Here is a 24169-nt window from a genome sequence, read left to right as displayed (position 1 = left end):
TGATTTTAGTCAAGAGGTGAATCATGTTGATCTACCAAGTTATTATATTTCTGATGATAGATTACTTGTTTATGCACAAGGATAATGTGGAAATGAGGGTGTAGGTTGTGTGGTAAGATAAGTGTTTCCAATATATATCTTTCACAGTCTCATTGTGCTTAACTAGTAGTAATTTGGTTTATGACCGGTGTTAGTGATTGCCAGTCAAGTTCACTGTTTGCAGTCAAACTGGTTCAGGAAAAGTTTTTGTACCTGTACTGATTCACCCCCCCTCTCAGAACCGATTTGGTACTCATTGTTCATCATTGTGTTATCATATATATACGATTTACCATATCCAACAATGAAATTAATAATCTATTTATTTTTTATTAGACAAAAGAAACTATTTAATTAGATACTTAATATTTTTCATTTAGAATCTTCCAAGAGAGTTAAACTACACGAACCCATACTTTGACAATTTTGAAAAACTATTGTATTCTAAAACAAATGCAAATTAAACAATAAAGAAAAATCAATGTACTAGGGGAAAAGCACTAGTTACAATTCATGTTCTGATATCCGTTCACTCCTTGCACACCCAACCCCCCAAATACTAACTTTAAAAATAAAAATAAATAAATAACAAAAAGATCATTAATAAATTACACATGTACCAGTAACACTCATTTTTTTAGCTTATTTGGACCATAATTGGCCCATTTGTGCACTTTTATTGGTACCCATAGCACACAACTATTGGGGCATTGGCAATTTTAAGTGCACAATTATTGGGGCATCTTTAAACAAGTATTAGGTGACATTTTGAAAACTATACTTTTGACCCTTGCATGCATAATGGATCCCACAGTGTGCATCGTTACTACCCAAAAGTCAAACCAATAGCTATAAGCAGATAAGTCACATGTGGAGACAACAAAATATATCATCAAAATCCAATGTATCATTTAAAATCTGTGGGTGTACGAAGTTAGCTATAACGACTACTGGTATGTTTCCCCTAGGGGAAAGGAGCTAGTAGTGGACATAGGACCAATGACCGTCATCTTTTTGTCAATCTCACCCCCTGTTAGTAGACATAGTAGGAGCCAAAAAAAAAGGTAATGAAAGGTCCATTAATAAATATCACATGTACCAATAGTGGATATTTTTTAGCTTTTTTTTACCATAATTAGCCCATTGCTGGGATACTTGTGCACCACTACTAGGACATTTGTGCGTAAATATTGGGGCATTCTTCCACTACTACTGGCTATTTTGAGTTATCTATTATTGACACAAAGTCGATTATGTATTGGACCACACTTTGAAATGACCACTTCTTGACTTTTGTGCACATATCGATTTCCATAGCATGCATCGTTACCACTCACAAGCCAAAAGAATAACTTTAAGCAGTTAAGTCGCATATAGAGAGAACAAAAAAAAAATCATCGAAATCGGATGAACCGTTTAGGAGCTTAAGTTGTGCGAAGTTAGCTATGTCCACTACTTCCTCCTTTCCCATAGCGAATGAAGTAATAAAATACACAAGAAAGATAAAATTTTCCCAACAAACTCTAATTTCAAAAGTAATAATAATTATTTGATAATCTTAAATTATTTGTACTTTTATATTATATTTAAAGTATCATCATAATGTTTCGTAATCTATGCTACATTATAATTGTTTATCTTTGAGATGAACAATATTTTGAATCATATTTTATATTGTCAAATAAAATAAAATGAATAGAAACCTTTAGTCAGTTGAAAGATACGGTAATAATAAATAGTCAGTTTCTATACACAACCAATGGCCTTCTGATCTAACTAGCTATATCATATGATCCACATTTCTCTACGGCCTTTTGGCATAACTGGTCGTGAAGCCACTTGACGGTCTTACCCAAGGCTATTTGTTTCTGACAACATATTTACCGACAATTTTTCCTTCTCTGTTATAATTGCTCTGGTCGACTAATAAAACATCTGTTGCTACAGTTTTGGTATCACATCATTGCATGTTTGATTGGCCTTTAGTCCTACATTTATTCTGAACGGGGAGACTTTTTCTGAACCAGTTGAAGCTCTCGTCTTCAATTGAAAATGGGACAACCTCCATCACTATCTTACAACCAACTATTGCAAATTTTCATATCACACCATTTGCGTGTACTTTTGGCTTACCTTCAATTTCTCCACGGCGGAACTTTACCTTCACGAGTGCTCTTGTCTTGTCGGGCCATTTTGCAACCAATCAAAACTAATCAGAGAAGAGAGTTGATAATTGAAATGGGAAAAGTGAAAATTTTTAATTAAAAATTTAATATTGGATTTTGAATTCGAAAGTTATGAGGAATGAAAGGGCAGAAGTTAAATTGGTTCCAAAACAGTCAAAATGTACATCGTGTTATTGATCATTCGGAAAATCACAGCCGTAGTTTGCAAAATCAACGATGTATAACATGCAACTAATTTTTGTGTTATGCACTAGTGTTTTTGGAGCCAGAATAGCTGCATTTGATTGAAAGTGGGGAAGTTAAATGTATGTGATACAATCATGATAACAATTATAGAATGTTGTATGGTTGTGTCTTAAGCAAATTGTGCTCTTGACAATCTAGAATGTCTAGTAGTCTATTCATATATCAGCTAAAGGAAACAATGGTGTTGCCAGGTAGCATCATAGGGCTTAGTACTTAAGGATTTAAATCATAGTTTCAATTGAGACATTCTAAGAAGATGAATAGGCTATCAGAAACTACGGTACAGGTGTTTTAACAAAAAAATGTGGCATATCAAAATGCATGATTAGGTATTAGTCAATGAGTGTGCCAACATTGTCAAATTATGCACTACAATCATGCATTGAAGACATTGAACAAAAGTTCCATAAAGCTAAAGGGAAAGAGTGTTGTTGTCTACACTTTCCTCTTAGAGTACACTCTATCCCCACTTCAATGTGTGTAGAAAAATAACTGTGTATACACGTCAAAGTAGAAATACATAGAAAAAGGGTTGTGATAAAAATGATATTGATATTTAGATCTAGCTAATCTAATCACTTATAGAAAATGTGAATAACACCTATGAGACTACATAGAAGATAAAAATAATTTCAATAGATAATATGCCCCCTTGAATTGTGCGAACTACAAAGGAGTGCACTTAAATTAAGGACATAGCAAAATGTGGCTAAATTTATGCTCAAATAAGGTAAAAATTTGAATTTAAGAAATTGAGAAAGGATATCAATGATGGCATAGAAATTAAGGGTAGGTAGAGAATCCATAAGTAAGAAGTGCTTACCTATTTAGTTGACCACTTTCTTGGAAGGAGTCATGAGAAGATGCATCGACCCATTTTCTCTCAAGAAAATAAGAGATGAGCATGTAAAACCTAAGAAAAGGCATCGACACCTTGCTTCATAAATGGTGAGATTGAGTAAAAGTATAGAACTTGCAAAATCACATGACATGTGACAATGATAAATCTTTTTTTTATTTGTCAAACCAAGTTAAATATATATCTTAAAATAATATATTATTATATTGTAATAAATAATGATTAACTGGGTTTGGTTGTTATGTAAGAGTTTGAGTCCTCTCACACTTTATCTATTTAGAACATAGATATGTTTATGGTAACTTTTATATAAAATGTCAATTATATTTTTTTTTAATAATTTGTATTAGCTATTATAAATATAGCAAAAACTTTTAAATCTGTAACCTTCCAAACATTTATTCACTGCTTTTCATGTCAAGTATGATAGATAATAATCGGTAGCTTTTATGGATGCAATTGTGTAATTTTATTTAACATCAATATTTCATGTTACACTTTATGATTCATCATTAGAATAAATAAATTTAATGTAATGGAATGCAAACTACTCATACTAAATACTAAGAAAGCACAAGAAGGAAGAAAGTAAAAAATGAAAATATCAAAAGAAATAAGATTAGAAAAGACTAAAGTGTAGTTGAAAAAGGACGGGAAGAAAATAGAAAGCAAGGGAAGTCCGTTAAACTTCAAAGTCTGATGATCAATGAATTATTGAATAATTTTTATTTGTTAATATAATTAGTCACTATTTCATTACTATTGTAGACACCTAAATTTTATATATCATCAAATATCTAATTACTAGACCTTTTCTTCCATAATTGATTGAATACATCCATATTTAAATAATTAATTAGCTTATTTTCCTCTACATATTAATTAAAAAATAAATTATTAAAATTAATAAATTTAGTATTTAACAATCATATTCTAACATAAATTATTTATCATCATTTAAGCTCTACCTCAAGTAAAGATTTATTTACCCAAGACTTATATTCCCTTTCAAAAAAAATCAAATCAAATTCCCTAGTTAATTATTTATCTACTTTGAATTAATGAATTAAGTTTCTTGTATATTTTGTTAAAGATTCTTATGTTGTAGCTTTGTTGGTTGAAGCTTTTAGAGTCTTTTGAACATATTTATCATCTGTATTGGTGATTGATCGGGTTCTTTTCTTTCCATTTCTTGCAGTTCTTTTAAGTTGCTCATTATTTTTAATATAGATTTGTACTTTTCTTTGTTCAATTAAAAAAAATAATTATTAATTCCCTCCTCATACACATTAACCTTGATCAAACTTCTTAAAATTTTACATATTTTCATGTGTATATAGGTATAACCTTTGTACATAAGGCATGTCCTCTTGTTCATGTGACATAGACTTAGCAACATTAGCACATTCTCCTTTAATCTTGGGTGGTGATTCAAAAGAATTCTGTATCACATATTCTTCTTAATCTTGGACTCCTCATTCACCACTCATGTGACGACACTTGTCCTCTAATCATACTTCTAAGGCTTTCAATCAATTTAAACTTTTACATCATACCTATAATCTACCAATTCCATCTTATAGCCAAAATTATATAAATTGAATGTCATCCTATAACATTAGTAAATTTGAACCTCATATAATATTATTTTCTTAACATTTTAATCTTATATACTCTAAATTTCATATACACCAAACATTCTATCTCATCCTCCATTTTCTTGGAAAGAATTCTCCACCATATAATCTCCTTTAATCTTTGAGTTCCTTCTCATTCACCACCCATGTGAAGGCACTCGCCAAGGCTCTCAACCAATTTGACCTTTTATATCATACTTTTAATCTATCTCACTTTACCAAATTCGTCCTACCTCATTTATGAATTTGAAACTGAACCTCATACTATGTGTTATTTTCTTGGTGAAAGTACTTCCAAACCATCAAAATATCATTCTTAAGCACGACCACCGTTGCTTGATACAACATAAATTGCTCTTGAAAAAATTCCTTACTGTTTATAGCGATAACTTTTAACTTAATCTTATAGGTATACAAGAAATTTCATTTACACCTAACATTGTAGACACATAATACTTGTTGAAATGTGTATATATATGAAGGCCGGGCTCAACTGATCTCAAGCAATTAGAAAGATGGGGGTCAGTGGCCTGCACGCTGTGATTGTACCTTTCCCTGCGCAAGGCACCATCAATCCTCTCATTAATTTGGCCCAGTTGCTCTCTTCAAGAGGGGTTTTCATCACTTTCGTAAACATGGATTGGAGTCACAAGTGCATGTCTAAAGCAGCTCATAATGATGATGAGCCCACGTTTAAGTTTCTCACCATTCCAGATGGATTGCCGCCAGATCATGGTCGTCTCGCCAATCTTGCCGAGTACGTAATCGCAATGGAAAATCTTGGCCCTGTCTTGGAGCATCATTTGCTGAGCAGCTTATCAGATGGAAAAACTCCTCCCGTCACCTGCATTATAACAGAAAATTTCATGTCCTGCACTCACCAAGTGGCCAAAAAACTGGGAGTGCCCCTAGTGATCTTCTGGACATTGTAAGCTACCTCTTCTATTGCTCAGTGCAACGCCAACCTTCTCCTCTCCCACGGACATATTCCTGTCAAAGGTATAAATTCTATACCACTGAGGCTTCCTCAATTTTATTTTGATTGCTCAAAATATTTGTCATAACTGATTGCAGTGGAGGACTCGAAGAGGGCGGACAAAGTGATCACTTGTTTGCCCGGGAATCTTCCACCTCTGTTACCGAGCGATCTGTTCTCTTTCTACCGTGCTACCGACACATCGGGCGTTTTATTCCAGTGGGCCCTGCGTGAGTCCCAATTCCAAAGCAAGGCAGACTATGTGCTGGTCAACACGTTCGATGAGCTGGAACCCCCTGAGACGGTTAGCGCACTGTCCTGTAATGGCTGCCCTGCTTTGGCAGTAGGCCCTGTCTTTCTTCCCAATTTTCTGGAAGGAAGAGATTTGAACGGGCGTGGGAGTTTGCTGGAGCAGGACGAGAGCTGTCTGAAATGGCTCGATGCCCAAGACCCGGCTTCTGTGATATACGTTTCCTTCGGCAGCATCGCTGTCAAATCAAAGAACAGCTGGAGGAACTGGCAATCGGATTGGAGAAAAGCCAACACCCCTTTCTTTGGGTGTTACGAATGGATATTGCGGGAGGCATGCCTGCAACTCTGCCGGAGGGTTTCGAAGAGAGGACAAAAGATCGGGGACTGATTGTGAAATGGGCGCCTCAGGTGAAAGTTCTTTCTCATCCTTCCGTAGGAGGGTTCATCAGCCATTGCGGGTGGAACTCGTGTTTGGAGAGCATGAGCATGGGTATTCCCATTCTTGGATGGCCCTATTTCGCTGATCAGTTTCTGGACTGCCGCTTCTGCAAGGATGTGTGGAAGATTGGCATTGACTTGGAAGGTGTGGACGTTGATGAAAATCTGGTGATCAAAAGGGAGGAAATTGAGAGAGGCATGAGGAGACTGATGGAGGGTAAGGAAGCGCAGGAGCTGAGAAAAAGAGGCATGGAGTTGAAGGGGGCGGCATTTAAAGCTGTTGGGCAGGGAGTTTCTTCTTTTACGAATTTGAACAGGTTTATCCATGACATGACACAACTTTCCAAATCGGCTTCTGTTAAAACGGCGTAGCCCCAAAGCATTCCATCCATCTGCTAATTTCATACAATCTTCTCCGTTAATAAAAAAGATAGGTTTATAAAGCACCCACCTTCGCCCTTGGCATTTCATCATTCATCTATCAATTCAACAGACAATTTATTAAATGATCTGTACTGGCTATTGTATTTTGGTACATTAGGGCTGTATCATTTCTAAATAAGACCAGAATTGTCTATACATCTTTCAATCGTGGTTCCATTTGAATGCTGGACAATGACAAGCTTTTCTTTGTGGACTACTACTCATAAACTCTATTGGATCTAAAAAGGTTTTATACATTTTTCTTATTTAGAGGATCATCATTTTATAGATACCTATTTTAGAGTCAACAAATTTCTTTTTATGAATCTCACTTGGTTGTTTTTTATTAGGAAAAAATAGGTTTTGAAGGGGCCCTCAAGCCCGAGTGCAATGAGCTACAAATAAAAAAACACACAGCCAAACAACAACAAGAAGACAAAAACAACAAAAACTAGACCCCTAAAACAATAGGAAAGCAAAGAAAAAAAAAACTAACACAGATTCTTCAGGGCTTCAACAACCTTAGCTTCCATATGATCAAGATTCTCGGCCAAGTTCATTAGATCATGCAATAGAATCTTCGCTTGCTCCCTAGTCTTCTTGATATGCCCACAGGTTCATGCTGATGGACCACCACTGTGACCCCTTGTTAGCTTCCCCTTCTCCACTAAGTCTAGATCAATAACAATATCTCACATAGACATCATTACCTACACATTTTGCCAATGATTCACAAGGGTTTTGATCCCCTCCACACTAGTGTGAATTGTGCAATAACTCTTGTTAACCAAATTAGACATGTTATCTTCAATTTGCTTCATCTTGGCTTCAAGAACCCATACCCTACCTTCATAGTCAATTTTAAGGAGAGCAATATCTTTGGCCGCTCCCAAAGCCCCCCACCCCCCCATAAGATTAGCTTCTTTGTCCACGTTTTGACTATCACTAGCATCCTTAGCATCTAACTCCACATTAGCTAGACTAGGAGAGTCATACCTCACCTTCTTTCTCTTCACAAATATCCCTTTGTCATCCCTAAGAGGGTGGTTCTCTTTTTTTTCTCCTTCAAGACAATGGTTTGCTTCAATGAAGCCCCATCCCTTATTTCTTAGTCAACATACTCTAAATCATCCTCTTCCTCCCCAGAATTTGTCTCCATTTCCTCCTCAGACCTTGTATTTTCTAATAGCAAAGGGGGGGAATCCTTCATTTTCCCCTTAAGGGGAGATACAATTTCTTTAATGTGCTCCATAGTTAGAAGAATCAAGGTCTCATGAAAAAAAGGGTTACTCTATTTCTTATTGTGCTCCTTAATATTGGCAGGGACAAAAGAAGATAGAAAGGGAACGAAACCAAGAGCTTTTGCCTAAAGTGATTGAGTAATGAAAAATGCTAGCCATAGATAGTGGTAAGCTACCCATACCCATCCAAAGGGGTTTAAGAGAGTCTGCCTAGTAGCCACCATTCTAATTTTTTACATGATTCAATCCTTCCTTGCATTTGAAAAAAGTATTCATCGTAGACTCAAAGGATTTTCTATCCTTGATTATTTTTCCATCCATTGGGAGCTCAATAACCTCTACAACCAATTCCTTTGTGACCTCCAAACATTTGTTTCCAATGCAAATTTTCCTATCCTACCACCCTTTGTAGAAGAGCTTAATCACATTGGGGTTGTAGCCATGAAGATTCTCTAGATATGGCATAACCCCACATTTAGTCAAAATCCTCCAAATTTCCTTATTTCTATGAATGTCATCATAGGAAATGGGTTCATACTGATGCCTCTCACAACCCATGATGGAGGCCACAAACCAAATATCAGAGAAATTCCTACCCCACAATTGACCCCTCAATGGCATAGTCACAAACATAGGCCTCAAAACTCCATAAAAGAAACACTTTGAAAACTAGGAAACTAGGACTAAAAATCACCCACAATCTATGTGGAAATGATAAATTGATAAGCACCAAAGGCAAAATTGCCTAGCTGTCATAATTAAAACACCTCAAAAAATCAATATAGGAAAGGGTGAAAAATATAAACGCCTGCACATACCAAGAAAGGCTAACCTCCATGAATAATTCCAAGCTTAATTATCTCCTCAACATTAGGAGGAAGAGGGTCAATTCCATTCCAATAGAAACCCTCACACTATAACACACCAATATTTGCAAAATCATCCATAGGGGAATTACCTTCCCCAACAATATGAGATATATGCACATAATCAAAATCCTTGATAAGGTTTAAGGCATCCTTCAATGGTCCAACTCGGGGTATGAGATCCCTTTGAAAAGTTGATTATGTTGATCGAATCATCCTCAATCCAAACCTTTTGGAAGCCAAGATCATACACTAGTTTGATGGCATAAAGAAGAGCGAAGGCTTCGGCTATGTGATTTGACCTAATTTCCAAAGGGAGTGCCACTATCAAAATAATCTTGGCATAGTCATCTCTCAACACCTCCCACAACTAGTTGATCCAAGATTCTCCTTAGCCGCTCCATCAAAATTAACCTTCTTCCAAAAAGAAAAAGGAATCAACCACTTAAACATTAGTTCTAGATGATTTTACCTTCCCCTCCAATTTAGAAATATCAAAACCCAATCACCAATTAATAGTAGCCTACTGATAAGAAGCATTAACATAAATAGGGGGCAGGGAAGAAGTGACCCCTTGAACCCCAATTTGGATTTTTGTTTTTAAAGCTCTGTAAATCTTATTAAATACCACCTTAGGAGGAAGAAGAGCATCCCTAAAAATCTGATTGTTTCTCTCCTTCTCGATTACCTAAGCCACATGAGGCATAGTCAACAACCAAAAGAAGGAAAATGACGAATTCAAAGTAGGAGAGTATAACTAAGACCACATCTCCCCCAACAAAGGAGGGGAAGACTCAATTCAAATTTGAGTTAGCCAAAATAAGAGACCAAACTTTTGTGGTAAAACAACGATCCAATAAAAGATGATTAACACTCTCCATCTACATACAACAAAAGGAGGATCTATTTGCAAGAAGAAAATCTCACTTACAAAGGTTATCCAAGGTAAGAATGTTATTTTGAATCATGAGCAAAAAAATATGTTAATTCTAGGAATCAATTCGGAGTTCCAAACCGAAGCCCACAAAGGATGGGGCGTCCTAAGCTAACAAAGCAAAGAAAAGGCCGAAGCAGCTAAAAATAAACTAGAGGAGGACAATCCCCTAATAATACGATCTAGGTCAACTAGACCCCGATCAATCACTATAAGGTCCCTCCATCTACCATTAGTGAAGTAATTGCTACCTTATCACCAAAATGAGCCGAACAAGCCTCCCTAAAACAGTCAAAAAGTGGGGATCTTAGAGAGAGAGGAATCCCCAATCCACCAGTCGTCCTAAAACCACATGCTCCATCCATCCCCCAAAATCCATTTAATACGTGTGGAAGATTGGCATTGACTTGGAAGGCGTGGACGTTGATGAAAATCTGGTGATCAAAAGGGAGGAGATTGAGAAAGGCGTGAGGAGACTGATGGAGGGTCCCCAAGCGCAGGAGCTGAGAAAAAGGGGCATGGAGTTGAAGGAGGCAGCATTTAAAGCTGTTGGGCAGGGAGGTTCTTCTCTTACGAATTTGAACAGGTTTATTCATGACATGATACAACTTTCCGAATCGGCTTCTGTTAACATGGTGTAGCCGCCAAAGTATTCCGTCCCTCATCGATCACTATTATTACCATCTTCCGATTCCATACAATCTTCTCCGTTAATAAATAAATAAAAAATAGATTTATAAGGCACCCCGTTCCGCACTTATCATTCCAACATTCGTCTATCAATTCAACCAGACGATTTATTAAATGATCTGTACTGGCTATTATATTTTTCTATATCATTTCTAAATAAACAAGAATTGTCTCGACATCTTTCAATCGTGGTTCCATTTTAATGCTGGAGTGTGTCTAGGGAGATAATTGTAATAACTGCCATTTATTGGCTATTATCTTTGTAAACATGTTATCAGATTCAGATATGATATATGCTTTCTACACTGATATTGTTTAGCGAACTGTATGACCCTTTGTCTGCCGTATATTTTGTCGGCGAAAATAAGCTGATTGATTTCAGAGAGCTTGGAGTTCATTCCAGGGAGCTTAGACTGAGTTACCTATTTGAGCTTCTTCAGACAATTTACTTGTTGATTATGAACGTTTCTCAAAATGAATGGAGGGATGGTACTTTGTGATAAATGTGTTACCATCACGGCACTTTCATGTCTTTAATTTCTTGCCAATTCCATAATTATCTACGTACCACTCTCTTTTTCCTCGTCTCGCTAACCCTAAATTTGTTGGTCGTATGTCCAAGTGAGTTATTTTTACAAATATAACTAAAATCATAATAATATTATAAGATATGGAAAAGGGATGATTTTAGGGTAACTTTAAAAAAAATAATTATTTTAAAGTTTTGTGGGAATATCAAATTTAATTATTAGGATTAGCAATGTCATCAATCCGATTAAAGATGTTTGCCATTGAATAAAATTATGATCTAGTTTTAAAGATTTAGATTCATTTTTATAGGAATTCATTTTTTGTTTTTGTTTTAATAGGAATTCATTTTTTGTTTTTTTTAATAGGAATACATATAGTTCACTTTGTAAATACATCTACATTAAGTGTAATAATGGAATTTAAGGTTAAGAAAAGCTTATACAAAAGTACGATATGTAAATATAAAGGTCTTCAAAATTTTAACAATATGAGTTGTGTCAAGAAGGTTTGGACTTCCAATTTAAGGTCTATTTGGATCTTCCATTTGTCTTTACTTCATCTATAACCATCTCTCAAGGGGATACTAATGCACCTATACATCAACCAAAAATAACTACCCTTAATCTTAATATCTTTCTTTTGATAGTTCTATTTATTTTGTAAATGTTGTGAACTTCATGTATAGATAGCATAGTATCAATCGTTATTTATATTTTCTACATTGTTGCTGCTTACATCCCTTACCACACAATCAAATTTTAGTTACCACTAGTTGCATCCCCTTTTATAAGGAAACCAAATTTATAATGACAAGCTTTTCTTTGTGGACTATTACTCATAAATTCTATTGGATCTAATAAGGTTTTCTACATTTTTCTTATTTAGAGGATCATCATTATATAGATACCTATTTTAGAGCCAACAATTTTTTTTATGAATCTCACTTGGTTGTTCTTTATTAAGGAAAAAATAGGTTTTTGAGCGGCCTTGAATCCCTGAGTATAATGAGTTGCAAACATAAAAACATACAACCAAACAACAACTCAACAACACAAAAATACCAAAAACCAAACCCTTAAAACAACAAATAAGAAAAGGAAAACAAAAAACCTAATAGAGATTCTTTAGGGCTTCAACAACCTTAGCTTCCATCTAATCAAGATTTTGAGACAACTTCATTAGATCATGCAATTCAATATTCACTTGCTCCCTAGTCTCCCTAGTCTTCTTGATATGCCGACAGGTTTGCCCCGATGGACTGCCACTGTCACCCCTTGTTAGCTTACCCTTCTCCACCAAGTCTATCAGTAACAATATTTCCCCTAGACATAATTATGTACACATTCTACTAGGGATTTACAAAGGTTTTGATTCCCTTCATGCTGGTGTGAATTATGCGATAACTCATGTTAAATAGATTAGATAAGTTATCATCATTTTGATTCATCTTAGCTTTAAGAACCCTTAGCCTACCTTCATAGTCATTTTTAAGGAGAGCAACATTTTTGGCCACATTTTCTAGGATAGAGAGCATTCTAGTATTTTTTTCATAAGAAATAATATTGTCCACACGAGCGTCAGAGGCTACTTAGCCATCTCCTTCTTCAAAAGCAGCCATCTTACTTTTGATGGACCATAAATTGATATTAATTTGATTTATTTCTTAAAAAAACCATTTAGAAATCCTAAAGTAGTCCACACCAACATCCCTAGCAATGCCCAAAAGATCAAGTAGGCTCTCAAGATGAGACCTAAGGAAGGGGGGATCCTTAAGCAAATCCTTGAGAAAAGAAGGGCAATTAGCTTTGTCCTCATCAACACGATTAGATAATGGAGGGGAAGGGGCCACTCCCAAAAGGCATTCCCCTCCACCCATAAGATCTGCCCCTTCATCCATAAAATTTGCCCCTCCCACATTCTGATTATCACCAATCTCCTCAACATCTATAAAGACATAAATTACTCTATAAGACATAATCTACTATTTATTGATAAATAAACTCATAGGTCAATTAAGAAGTCTATCTCAAACATAATATAAAGAAACTTTAATAAGTTGATAAAACAATCATAGATATCAAAGACTTAAATACAATTTTCATGAAAAATAAAAGGTACAAATTACTTAATATATATCCTTATTCCCTACTTAGGATTTCATATTGCCTTAAGTAATATACAAATAGAAAGAAGATGAGATACATCCGTCGATCTCCATTCTAAGTCGCTTCCTTTCAGTCCATCGAATGAAGACGAGAACAAGATTCAGGCACTTTTTCCACCCAACATTGAAGCTTACGCTTCCCTGGAATTCTTGGTCAATCAAGAATACTCGACCCTACACAAATTGTTTTAACCAAAGAATTTGAAAGACAAGAGGGAATCTAGTGCATGCCTAGATGATACAAGCATTTTCATTTTTCTAATTCTTTTAAGAAACAAGCATTATCATGCAAGGATATGGTAGAGAGCATAAAATAAGGAATTCCATCTATTTCTATGGACAATTCAATTCATTACTCTGCTGAGTATAATCCCATGCATAGCAAAAATAAGTAGTTGGAAAAAGCAACTATTCTCTCTAAGATTCCATATTGGCACCCGTCCCAGAAGGTAAATTTCTATACACAAGCCTATCCAGAGCTTGGTTCGCTCAAACAAGAATACATTTTAATAATACGATCTTTTGAATAATTGAAATAAAATATTCCCTATTACTTTCGTAAATTAAACACTATTTCATTTCTTTCACCTAAATGAATACAATCTTTCGTAATTGAAAAGCAAATATAATTTCATCAATATTATTCAAATAAATACAAAGTAAAAAGAAGGTGTATCACAAGTAAGATTTTCTTTCATATAAAGGAGTAAAGTATGAGTACCCATTCCTTAATTGAAAATCTAACCTAATCCCTTTGACAATAATCATTATTTTTAAACAATTAAATTAACTATCTTAACTATTTCAACATATATTCCACCTAATGATTTCTTTCTTCATCTTTTCAAGGAATAATAACACATTCAACAAAACAAATAACATTTGGAATATCATAAACTAAATCTTATGCTATATACAAAGCTTTAATTCTCTAACTTTCCTTATTGCAAAAATAACCAAACTGAAATAACATTCCGACCTCTTTATGCTTGAAAATGGTTTGGAAAGAACTCTATGATGCCTCCTCTAAATGGGTCCACGTCTTCCTTGATGGCTCAAAATTCTCTCACCGGTCTTCTATTCTTCTTCTATCTCTCCTCTAAAATAGCTCTCTCTCTCTTTGCAATTCTAATTTAATATCTATCTATCAGCTCCTCTACTATTTTCTATGTTTTTTGCTTTTGTTCTATTTTCTATCTTCTCCCCTTCCTATCGATCATATACCTGTATTTATTCTAAATTTCCCCTATGATATCTCCTAAGTTTGAGGCTTGGTTATTGTTATCACATTGAAGTCTTTTTCTGCATTTCGACAGGTCTCTAACTTTAACTATCTCACATCTTAGAGTGATGGAAGCTAAGTAACATCTTCTGCAGTCATGGAAAGATGAATCGACCACCTCTCACCATGGATCATGGAGTAGTTTTAGTCTTTCACAGACTTCACTGCTAATTCTGTTGGTATTTTGGTATGGTTTTATCATTGATGTCAACACCTATCAACACTTATCAACTCTGACACCTTGGAGGATCAACAATGTTCACCGGAAAGCAAGTGACTTATGCATAGTCACCAGTATTTGGTACACCGGCAGGATATAGTGTTCACCGGCACTTGGACTGATATGGACAACACCTGGTTTTGTCGAAGACATCGTTTGGACACTTTGTCTTGGATATTTATTTATTGGCATATTCGTATTTGCATATTTGTTATTACTGGCAAATAGGTCCAGGTTATGCACCAGCAGACTTATCTTTTCCAGATCAGCACGACACGCTTTGGAGAGGATTTTTTTTTTAGTGTAAATGCATTAAGCCGACATGTTGAATTGGATATTGCATCGGTTATTGATTTACTTGTAATTATTTTATTGTAATATCTTTTAGAGCCGACCTACTAAAATTGGTCTTAGGTAATGGTATATATGTAAGATCTTACTTGTAAGATAGATATGCAATTGTGATAAGAAATTAAAAAGAAGGTATATGCGAGATTAAGCAGAGCTATACACGCAGACATCATTTGAAGGTGAAGCAAGGTATTTGTAAAGACAATCAGAACTACACCGATACTAAATCCAGCATATGAAGATGCTATTTTGAGCAGTACATTCTTATTGGATTTAACCATCCAATTGTAGTTAGTGTGACTCCTATTTGAGTAGTGAGCTCTAGGCGCTTGGCCTTTCTACATGTGCAAACCCCATTTATATACACATACTAACTGCAGTAGTATCATCAAATTATGGGGGTCTTTTCCCACCATGGTTTTTCCCCTTACAGGGTTTCCATGTACAAATATTGGTGTTATGTGTTGTGGATATTATTGTCTTTCTGTTTCATGCATTAATCTTTACCGGTACTATAATTAACTATTAAACTATCTACCAGCATAAAGTTATGTTTATTGGTATTAAGCATTAAGGTTGGTTAAGTTGTTTTTGGATTGAATTTATTTGACAACTGATTCACCCCCCCCCCTCTCAGTTGTCTTCGGGACCTAACAATTGGTATTAGAGCTTAGTCCTCTTTTTGCAAAAGTTTAACAGCTTGAGGAGATCCAATGTCTACTAACTATTTCTGGAAGGATAGTCCTAAACTTGATGGAACCAACTATGGAATATGGAAGATCAGATTGGAGACACATCTAAGTTGCACTAGAAAGGACATCTGGGATGTTACAAAGAATGGCTATACAACTCCTACAACCAATCAGCCTAATCCACCAAACCTAGCTAAAGATGAGGAAAATGATTGCAAAGCGAGAGAAGCACTTTTGAGTGCATTAACAGATTAGCAAATCATGGGATTATTAGATAGGTCTACTACTAAAGCTATTTGGGATCATTTGGAAATATTTATTGAAGGAGATTCCATAGTCAAATTTTCAAAACTTGAAAGCTTCCAGGTCAGGTATGAAAATCTGAAAATGGAATAAGATGAAAGGATTTCTGCTTTTATGGAAAGAGTAAATGAAATTTTTTTGGGTATTAAATGTTGTGGAGGAACCTTAAGTGAAGATGAAATTGTTTCAAAAGTTTTAAGAGGATTGCCAGCAGCATATAAAATGAAAGTTAATGCTATAAATGAGTTGAGAACAATGCCTACTACATCAGTAACTAGGGATACATTGATTGGAAAACTTTCAGCTTTTTAAATTGAGGAATTTGGTCCTGTTGCTACTATAAATTTAGATTTAGCTTTTAAGGCATCAACATCATCTGCACCATCTTTTGACAAATCTGATTGGAAAGCCTTCTATGCAAGAGAACTTGAGGAAAGTAGGAGAGAAAATGAAGAACTTGAAGCACTATTTGCAAGGAAAATGCCTAAAGGTCCAGTTGGAAGTAAGTATGAAGGTAAAGCACCCTTTAAATGTTTTAACTGTAATAAGATTGGTCATATGGCTTTGAGATGGCCTGATAGACATGCTAGACTAAGAGAAGAGGCTAGAAGAACATACAAGCCTAACCCTGAATATTAGAGATACAAATTTAAGAAGGATAAAGATAAATCATGTTATCTCGTTGATGAAGGAGTCACTGATGAGGATCCAAGAGACAATGGATGGGTTTTTGTTGCTATAATAGAAAATCAACCGGTAGAGCAGGCTCGGGCAGCTAAAGTTGAAGTTAAGGATGAATGTATCATTGATTCAGGATGTTCACATCACATGACTAGTGATAAAGGTAAATTCTTGAACTTTCAGGAATATAGTGGAGTTCTGGTAAGATTTGGAGATGAAAAAGCTTGTTTAATCAAAGGAAAAGGTACAATATCTCTTGATGGAAAGCATAATACTGATAATGTTTACTATGTAGAAGGTTTAAAGCATAATCTTTTGAGTGTTGGTCAATTAGTTGAAAAAGGATTTCAGTTACAATTCAAGAATTGTAAATGCAAAATTATGAACAAAACTGGTTTGGAAATTGCAACCGGTAATCAAACTAGAGGTAATATCTTTCATTTCAATAACAGTGAAAAGACATGCTTGATTGTACATATTGATGAAAGTTGGCTATGGCATAAGAGACTTTGTCATGTAAATTTTGATTGCATGGTAAAAATCAGTACTACTAAGGCAGTTAGAGATTTACCTAAGATTGTCAAACCTCACAATTCGGTATGTAAGGTATGTCAATTTGGAAAACAAGTTAAAGCATATTTTAAAAGTATTCCAGAAAAATCAAATCATAATCTTGACCTAACTCATACTGATTTATGTGGTCCAGCTAGAACTAAAAGCTTACAAGGTGATAAATATTTCATGCTAATCATTGATGACTATTCTAGAATGTGGGGTTACTTTTCTTAGAGAAAAATCAAAAGCACTTAGAGAGTTCAAACTATTCAAAGCAATGGTAGAGAATGAAATCGGTAGTAAAATCAAACGTCTGAGATCAGATCAAGAAGGAGAATTCACATCTAAGGAATATAATACATTTTGTGAAGTGAATGGAACCAGAAGACAGTTATCAGCACCCCAGACACCACAACGGAATGGAGTTGTAGAAAGGAAAAATAGAACTATCTTGGATGCAGCCAAAAGTATGTTATCTGAAGCAAATCTACCACATGTATATTGGAGAGAAGTAGTAAGCACATAGGTCTACACATTAAAAAAAATTCACATCAAAGGAGAAACTGGTAAGACCCCTCATGAACTATGGTTTGGTATTACTCCTACTCTTAAATATTTTAGAATATTTTGAAGTAAATGCTATATTAGAAGAGATGAGTATATTGGCAAATTTGATCCTAGAAGTGATGAAGGAATATTTCTTGGTTATTCATCTAAGAGCAAGGCATATAGATGTTTTAACAAGAGATTATAGAAAATTGTTGAGAGTACAAATGTGAAGATTGATGAACAATTTAGAGGAACTTCAAGGTATATAGACTCTGAACCGGCAACAGAGATACTGACAAATGAACCTACATTGAATCCACCGGTACAGAATGAAGATCCAGTTACACCAGTATCATCTGAAAATTCCATTGTAACTGAGGAACAATAGCAAACAAAGACACCCCGATATGTAAGACCGAATCACTCTGAAGATCAGATAATTGGAAACAAGTATAAAGGAGTTATGAAAAGAGGAAGACTAGAAAATGAAGAGGTATGTCTTATTTCTCAAATAGAACCATCATCAATTAATGAGGCATGTGAAGATAAACACTAGATTAAAGCTATGGAAGAGGAACTAGAACAAATTGAGAAAAATAACACATGGACATTAGTTCCTAGGCCTAAAGACAAAAATGTGATTAGAACAAAATGGGTATTCAGAAACAAACTTAATGAAGATGGTAAGGTAATGAAAAATAAAGAAACACTAGTGTGTAAGGTATATTCTTAGAAAGAAGGAATTGATTATAATGAAACCTTTGCACCGATAGCTAGAAATGAGGTAGTCAGATTATTCTTGGCTTTTGTAGCACACAAGAACTACAAAGTATATCAAATGGATATTAAATGTGCATTTTTTAATAGAGATCTTGAAGAAGAAGTTATGATTGAGCAACCTGATGGGTTTTCTTTGACAGATAACAAAGATATGGTTTGCAGGTTAAGAAAAGCTTTGTATGGGTTGAAGCAAGCGCCAAGAGCTTGGTATGCAAGATTGGATAAGTATCATTTGAAGATTGGATTTTTTAAAGGTAATGCTGACAATAACTTATACTATAAAGTGACTAATGATGACATGTTGGTTATAGAAGTTTTTGTTGATGATATAATCTTTGGAGGAGAAGGTGGATTATGTAAAGACTTTTCTATTGAAATGCAACAAGAATTGAAATGTCTATGATTGGAGAGATAAAATTCTTTTTAGGATTGTAGATTTCACAGACTGATAAAGGTATATTCTTAAGTTAATCCAAATAATTGAAAGAGTTACTAAAGAAATTTGGGATGGAGAACTCTAAACTGGTAAGCACACCTATGACTAGAAATGACAAATTATCACTAAGGGATGAATCTACACTTGTTAATTTGACTAGGTACAAGTCTATGATAGGAGGCCTACTGTATTTGACACAAACAAGACCTGATATTATGAATGTAGTATGTATTGTTTCAAGATTTCAAAGTAATCCTAGAGAAAAACATGAATCAGTAGTAAAAAGGATTTTTTGATACTTACAAGGAACTACAAATCTTGGTTTATGGTATCCTAGAGATGAAAAATTTAAATTTTCTGCATACACAGATGCAAATTGGGTAGGAGACGTGGATGATAGAAAAAGCACCACAGGCGGAGCATTTTTTCTTGGAAGCAGATTAATTTTTTGGTTGAGTAAGAAACAAAGTTGTACATCCTTATCAACAGCAGAAACAGAATATGTTGTAGCAGCAACTCATTGTACACAGGTATTATGCCTTAAGCAAATGTTGAAGGACATAAAGGTAAAATACAAGGAACCTATAACTATATATTGTGATAACACTACAGCAATTGATATATCTAAGAATCTGGTATTACATTCTAAAACCAAACATGTTTCTATCAAACAGAATTTTCTGAAAGAGAATGTTGAAGCAAAAGAAGTAAACTGGTTTGTGTGAATACTAAAGAGCATATTGTAGATATTTTCAATAAACCTCTGCCTAAAGAGATCTTTGAATATCTTAGAGATCAGCTTGGGGTCATACCCCCACCAATAGAGACTTAGACAATTGATGTTTGTCATCAACCGACATAATTAACAGAGAAATCTTTTACTCTGGCTTTGATGAGGAGAGCTACTTCTCAGGGGGAGTAGTTGGCATACTGAATTGGCTGGTATTTTATATTTGAACCTAGATTTGTATTGGCTTTGGCATTTGATGTCAAAGGGGGAGAGATTGATATGAAAAAACACAAGGAAAACACATATTACTTTTACGGGGAGAGATTGTTACTTTGGAGAGATTGATTTTGAATTTTGATTTCTAGTTATGATCTCTTTGTGGGAGATTATTTGTTTATTTGTATTTGGCATTTCTGTTTTGACACATTGATGGTTTTTCCATCTTGTGTTGCCATCAATGCCAAAGGGGGAGATTGTTGGTATTTTGGTATGGTTTTGTCATTGATGTCAACACCTATCAACACTTATCAACTCTGGCACCTTGGAGGATCAACAATGTTCACCGGCAAGCAAGTGACTTATGCACAGTCACCGGTATCTAGTACACCGATAGGATATAATGTTCATCGACACTTGGAATGATATGGAAAATACTTGGTTATGTCGAAGACATCATTTGGACACTTTGTCATGGAGATTTGTTCATTGGCATATTCGTATTTGCATATTTGTTATTACCAGCAAATAGGTCCAGGTTATGCATCGACAAACTTATCTATTCCAAATCAGCACGACATGCTTTGGAGATGATTTTGTTTTTATTGTAAATGCATTAAGTCGACATGTTGAATTGGATATTGCATCATTTATTGATTTACTTGTAATTATTTTATTGTAATATCTTTTAGAGATGATCTACTAAAATTGGTCTTAGGTTATGGTATATATGTAAGATCTTACTTGTAAGATCGATATGCAATTGTGATAAGAAACTAAAAAGAAGGTATACGCAAGATTAAGCAAAGCTATACACGCAAACATCATTTGAAGGTGAAGAAAGGTATTTGTAAAGACAATTAGAACTACACCGATACTGCATCCAGCATATGAAGCTGCTATTTTGAGCAGTACATTCTTATTGGATTTAACCATCCAATTATAGTCAATGTGACTCCTATTTGAGTAGTGAGCTCTAGGCCCTTGGCCTTTCTATGTGTGCAGACCCCATTTGTATACACATACTATCTCCAGTAGTATCATCTGATTGTGGGTAAGGTTTTCTACCGTGGTTTTTCCCCTTACAGGGTTTTCATGTACAAAAATTGGTGTTATGTGTTGTGGATGTTATTTTCTTTTTGTTTCATGCATTAATCTTTACTGGTACTGTAATTAACTGATAAACTATGTACCGACATAAAGTTTTATTTACTGATATTAAGCATTAGGGTTGGTTAAGTTGTTTTTGGTTTGAATTTATTTGACAACTGATTCACCCCCCCCCCCCTTCTCAGTTGTCTCCGTGACCTAACAAAACAAATTCATCATGGATCAGTATAAATGCCAAATCACCCACCAAGGGTCATGGGACTGAAACTGAAGGAGTGCCCATCGGGATAAAGTGATCCATCGGAATAGGAGAAAAATTTCTATCTCGAGACCCGATAAGTTAGTCAGAATAGATTGTGCTGATCAGACGGTGAATAACACTAAATTCATACAAACGACACGAAACAATTGAATCATCGAGAAAAGTCTCGCCGACTAGCCGTTGCAGTTCTTGATGTGAAAAAATGACAAAAGGGCTTCCATTAAATGCATCCATTGAGTAGGTCCGTTGCCACACGAAGCAGATCCATCAAGATTGTAGTAATTAAGTACAAGATTAGACTTCTTGGGATGTATAGCCAGTGTCGCATAACAACATTTTGCACAAAGTTATTGCAGAAAGATATCAAGTGTTTATTGAGAAATATTATGAGGTGTCAAGTGTAGAGTAAACGAATTTGCAAAGATAGAAGGGTCAAGCTCAAAAGGGAAGTGAAAGGTTGTTGAAATATACAGTACCACGACAAAAAAATTGAAGGGTGAAGTCAGTGAGGCTCGAAGAAAATTAAATCAAGACATGATAGATTAGATGGGCTCTCTAGAAGCTAGGTCACATAGAGCCAAGGTAAATTTGCCTATTTGCGACCATTTGGAGGATAGATACATAGAAATTGGAGATGTACTCAGAACAGTGCATGGGCATGAGCTGTTTCTTTTTCATTACATCCGCAGGGATGAGCCTATGCCAATTTCAAACCCATGGAGTACCAATTTAGGTAAACTCGTGGTACCTAATGTCTTTGTAAATATTGATTTATTGAAGCTCTTGGTAAGACATTATGATACAAACAATCGATGCATTTTATTGCCCGACGGGACCACTTTAGTGCATTTTGCAGTAGCCATAATTCAAGAAGTCTTTGCAGTAGATCTAGATGTGAATGTGCCTTTATCTTTTGTGGATTTGGAGGAGGAATACAACAAAATGGATAATACATACCAGGGTTGGAACCTCGCTATCCACAAAGTAGAGAAGGGGAGGCTAACAGAGGAAGATGGTCCTCCTTATGACATGACTATTTTCAAGAAATATTTGCAGTATACCTATATGGCATGTGGTCAGGTTGGAGGAGTTGAAGCTCCCGATGTAGAAAACATAGGACTGCTAGCTTTAGCAGTAGATATTCAGAGACACAAGCCTAGAGCTTTTGTTTTTTCTTCATACATGGTGATTAGGCTTCATGAAGGCTTCCTGAACTTGAAGGAAAATCTAGACAAGCACTTCAAGCATTATTCGTTGTTAATGCATATTATTTTATTTTATGGGAGATTTAGAGGATTATGGTCAGAAGGGTTGAATGTAAATACAGTTGGGAAGAATGGACATGATCAACCGGTGAAGTTGTGGGTTTCTCTCTGGGATTACAAATATGTAAATTCTCATTACCTCAAATTTGAGGAATTCTTTGCTAAGACAATTTTCTTGCTCTTTGGTGAGCCTCTGCATGGATCAGTTTTTGATGATGTTAAGAAGTTTCTTAGGCCCCACGAGTACAAAAATCCAAAGTTTAATCACAATTGGGGTGATTGGTACTCATGCCAAAACTTCACTTTTGTTCGGTGCTATGGATTTGAAGGTTACCCCTATGTGCTACCCAAGCCTGCACCGGATAGGATTGCCTTTTTGGAAATTGGAAAGCAATTAAGTGTCTCTAATTCCAAGCATTTTGGAGGTGCACACAAGCAAGCCTTCCTCCCTGATACACTTCATTTCCAGGATTTTAAAATTGTATCTACTAGAGCATATGAGGTTATTGGCAGGAAGCTGGTGGATGAATACAACCTGTTCCAGCACATGTCTAGAACACATTATGATCCTGAGGGTTACTTCCACACAAGTAGGAAGAGAAAAGAGTTGGGAGATTACTTTCATCAGGAGGATTAGTTTGAAGACGTGTAAAAATAAGGAAGTGGAGGAGCTTGGAGAGGTTATGGAGATCTTGGAGAAAAATCTGGAGGAGAGAAGACAGAGACTAGAAAACATGAAGGGAGACCCAGGTCAAAGTGATTCAGGGGAGAACGAACTGGTTTCCAAGCTCCTTGCACCTAAGAAAGAGAAAGAACCAGAAGTACAAGATAAGCTCCTTGTTGTGGTAAATACAGAAATAGATGAGAGGATGATAGAGCACACTTCATTTGTTTCAAATGATCATTTCATCAAGTCTAAAGACATTAAATCCTTTTTATACCACTTCAAAGGGAATAAGCTGAGGGAAGCAATGCCAAATATCACACCAGTGAATTAGGAGGACATGTTGCAGAAGCTTAAAGCTGATATTGATACAGAAATAGAGACAATGACCCCTCAGAGAGGAAGGCAGCTGCTAGCAGAGGCAGGTATTATTCTTTTCCCAGGATGGGATTTAAGTTCATCTTTTATTTCTGACAGTTTGTTACATTCAGACAATAAGGACTTCAAGTTGAATGTCCAAGGGGTTAATGATATATTCATTAGATCGAGATATGATCTGGATGAACAAGCAATGTTGTTATGGGCATTTTA

General features: G+C 35.4%; 1 protein-coding gene across 1 annotated transcript; it reads left to right on the top strand.

Annotated features, from left to right (window-relative positions):
- Positions 1-5514: 5514 nt before the first annotated feature.
- LOC131856259 (linamarin synthase 2-like) lies at positions 5515-7334 on the top strand. Its single transcript, XM_059207762.1, has 2 exons — positions 5515-5966; positions 6042-7334. Exon 2 carries the CDS (start codon positions 6376-6378, stop codon positions 7003-7005), a length of 630 nt encoding a protein of 209 aa, XP_059063745.1. The 5' UTR covers positions 5515-5966; positions 6042-6375; the 3' UTR covers positions 7006-7334.
- The last annotated feature ends 16835 nt before the right edge of the window (positions 7335-24169 follow it).

Source organism: Cryptomeria japonica, chromosome 1 (assembly GCF_030272615.1).
Source record: "Cryptomeria japonica chromosome 1, Sugi_1.0, whole genome shotgun sequence".
NCBI lineage: Eukaryota > Viridiplantae > Streptophyta > Pinopsida > Cupressales > Cupressaceae > Cryptomeria > Cryptomeria japonica.
Note: the sequence above shows the minus strand (reverse complement) of the source record. Positions and strands in the feature narration are given on the sequence as shown.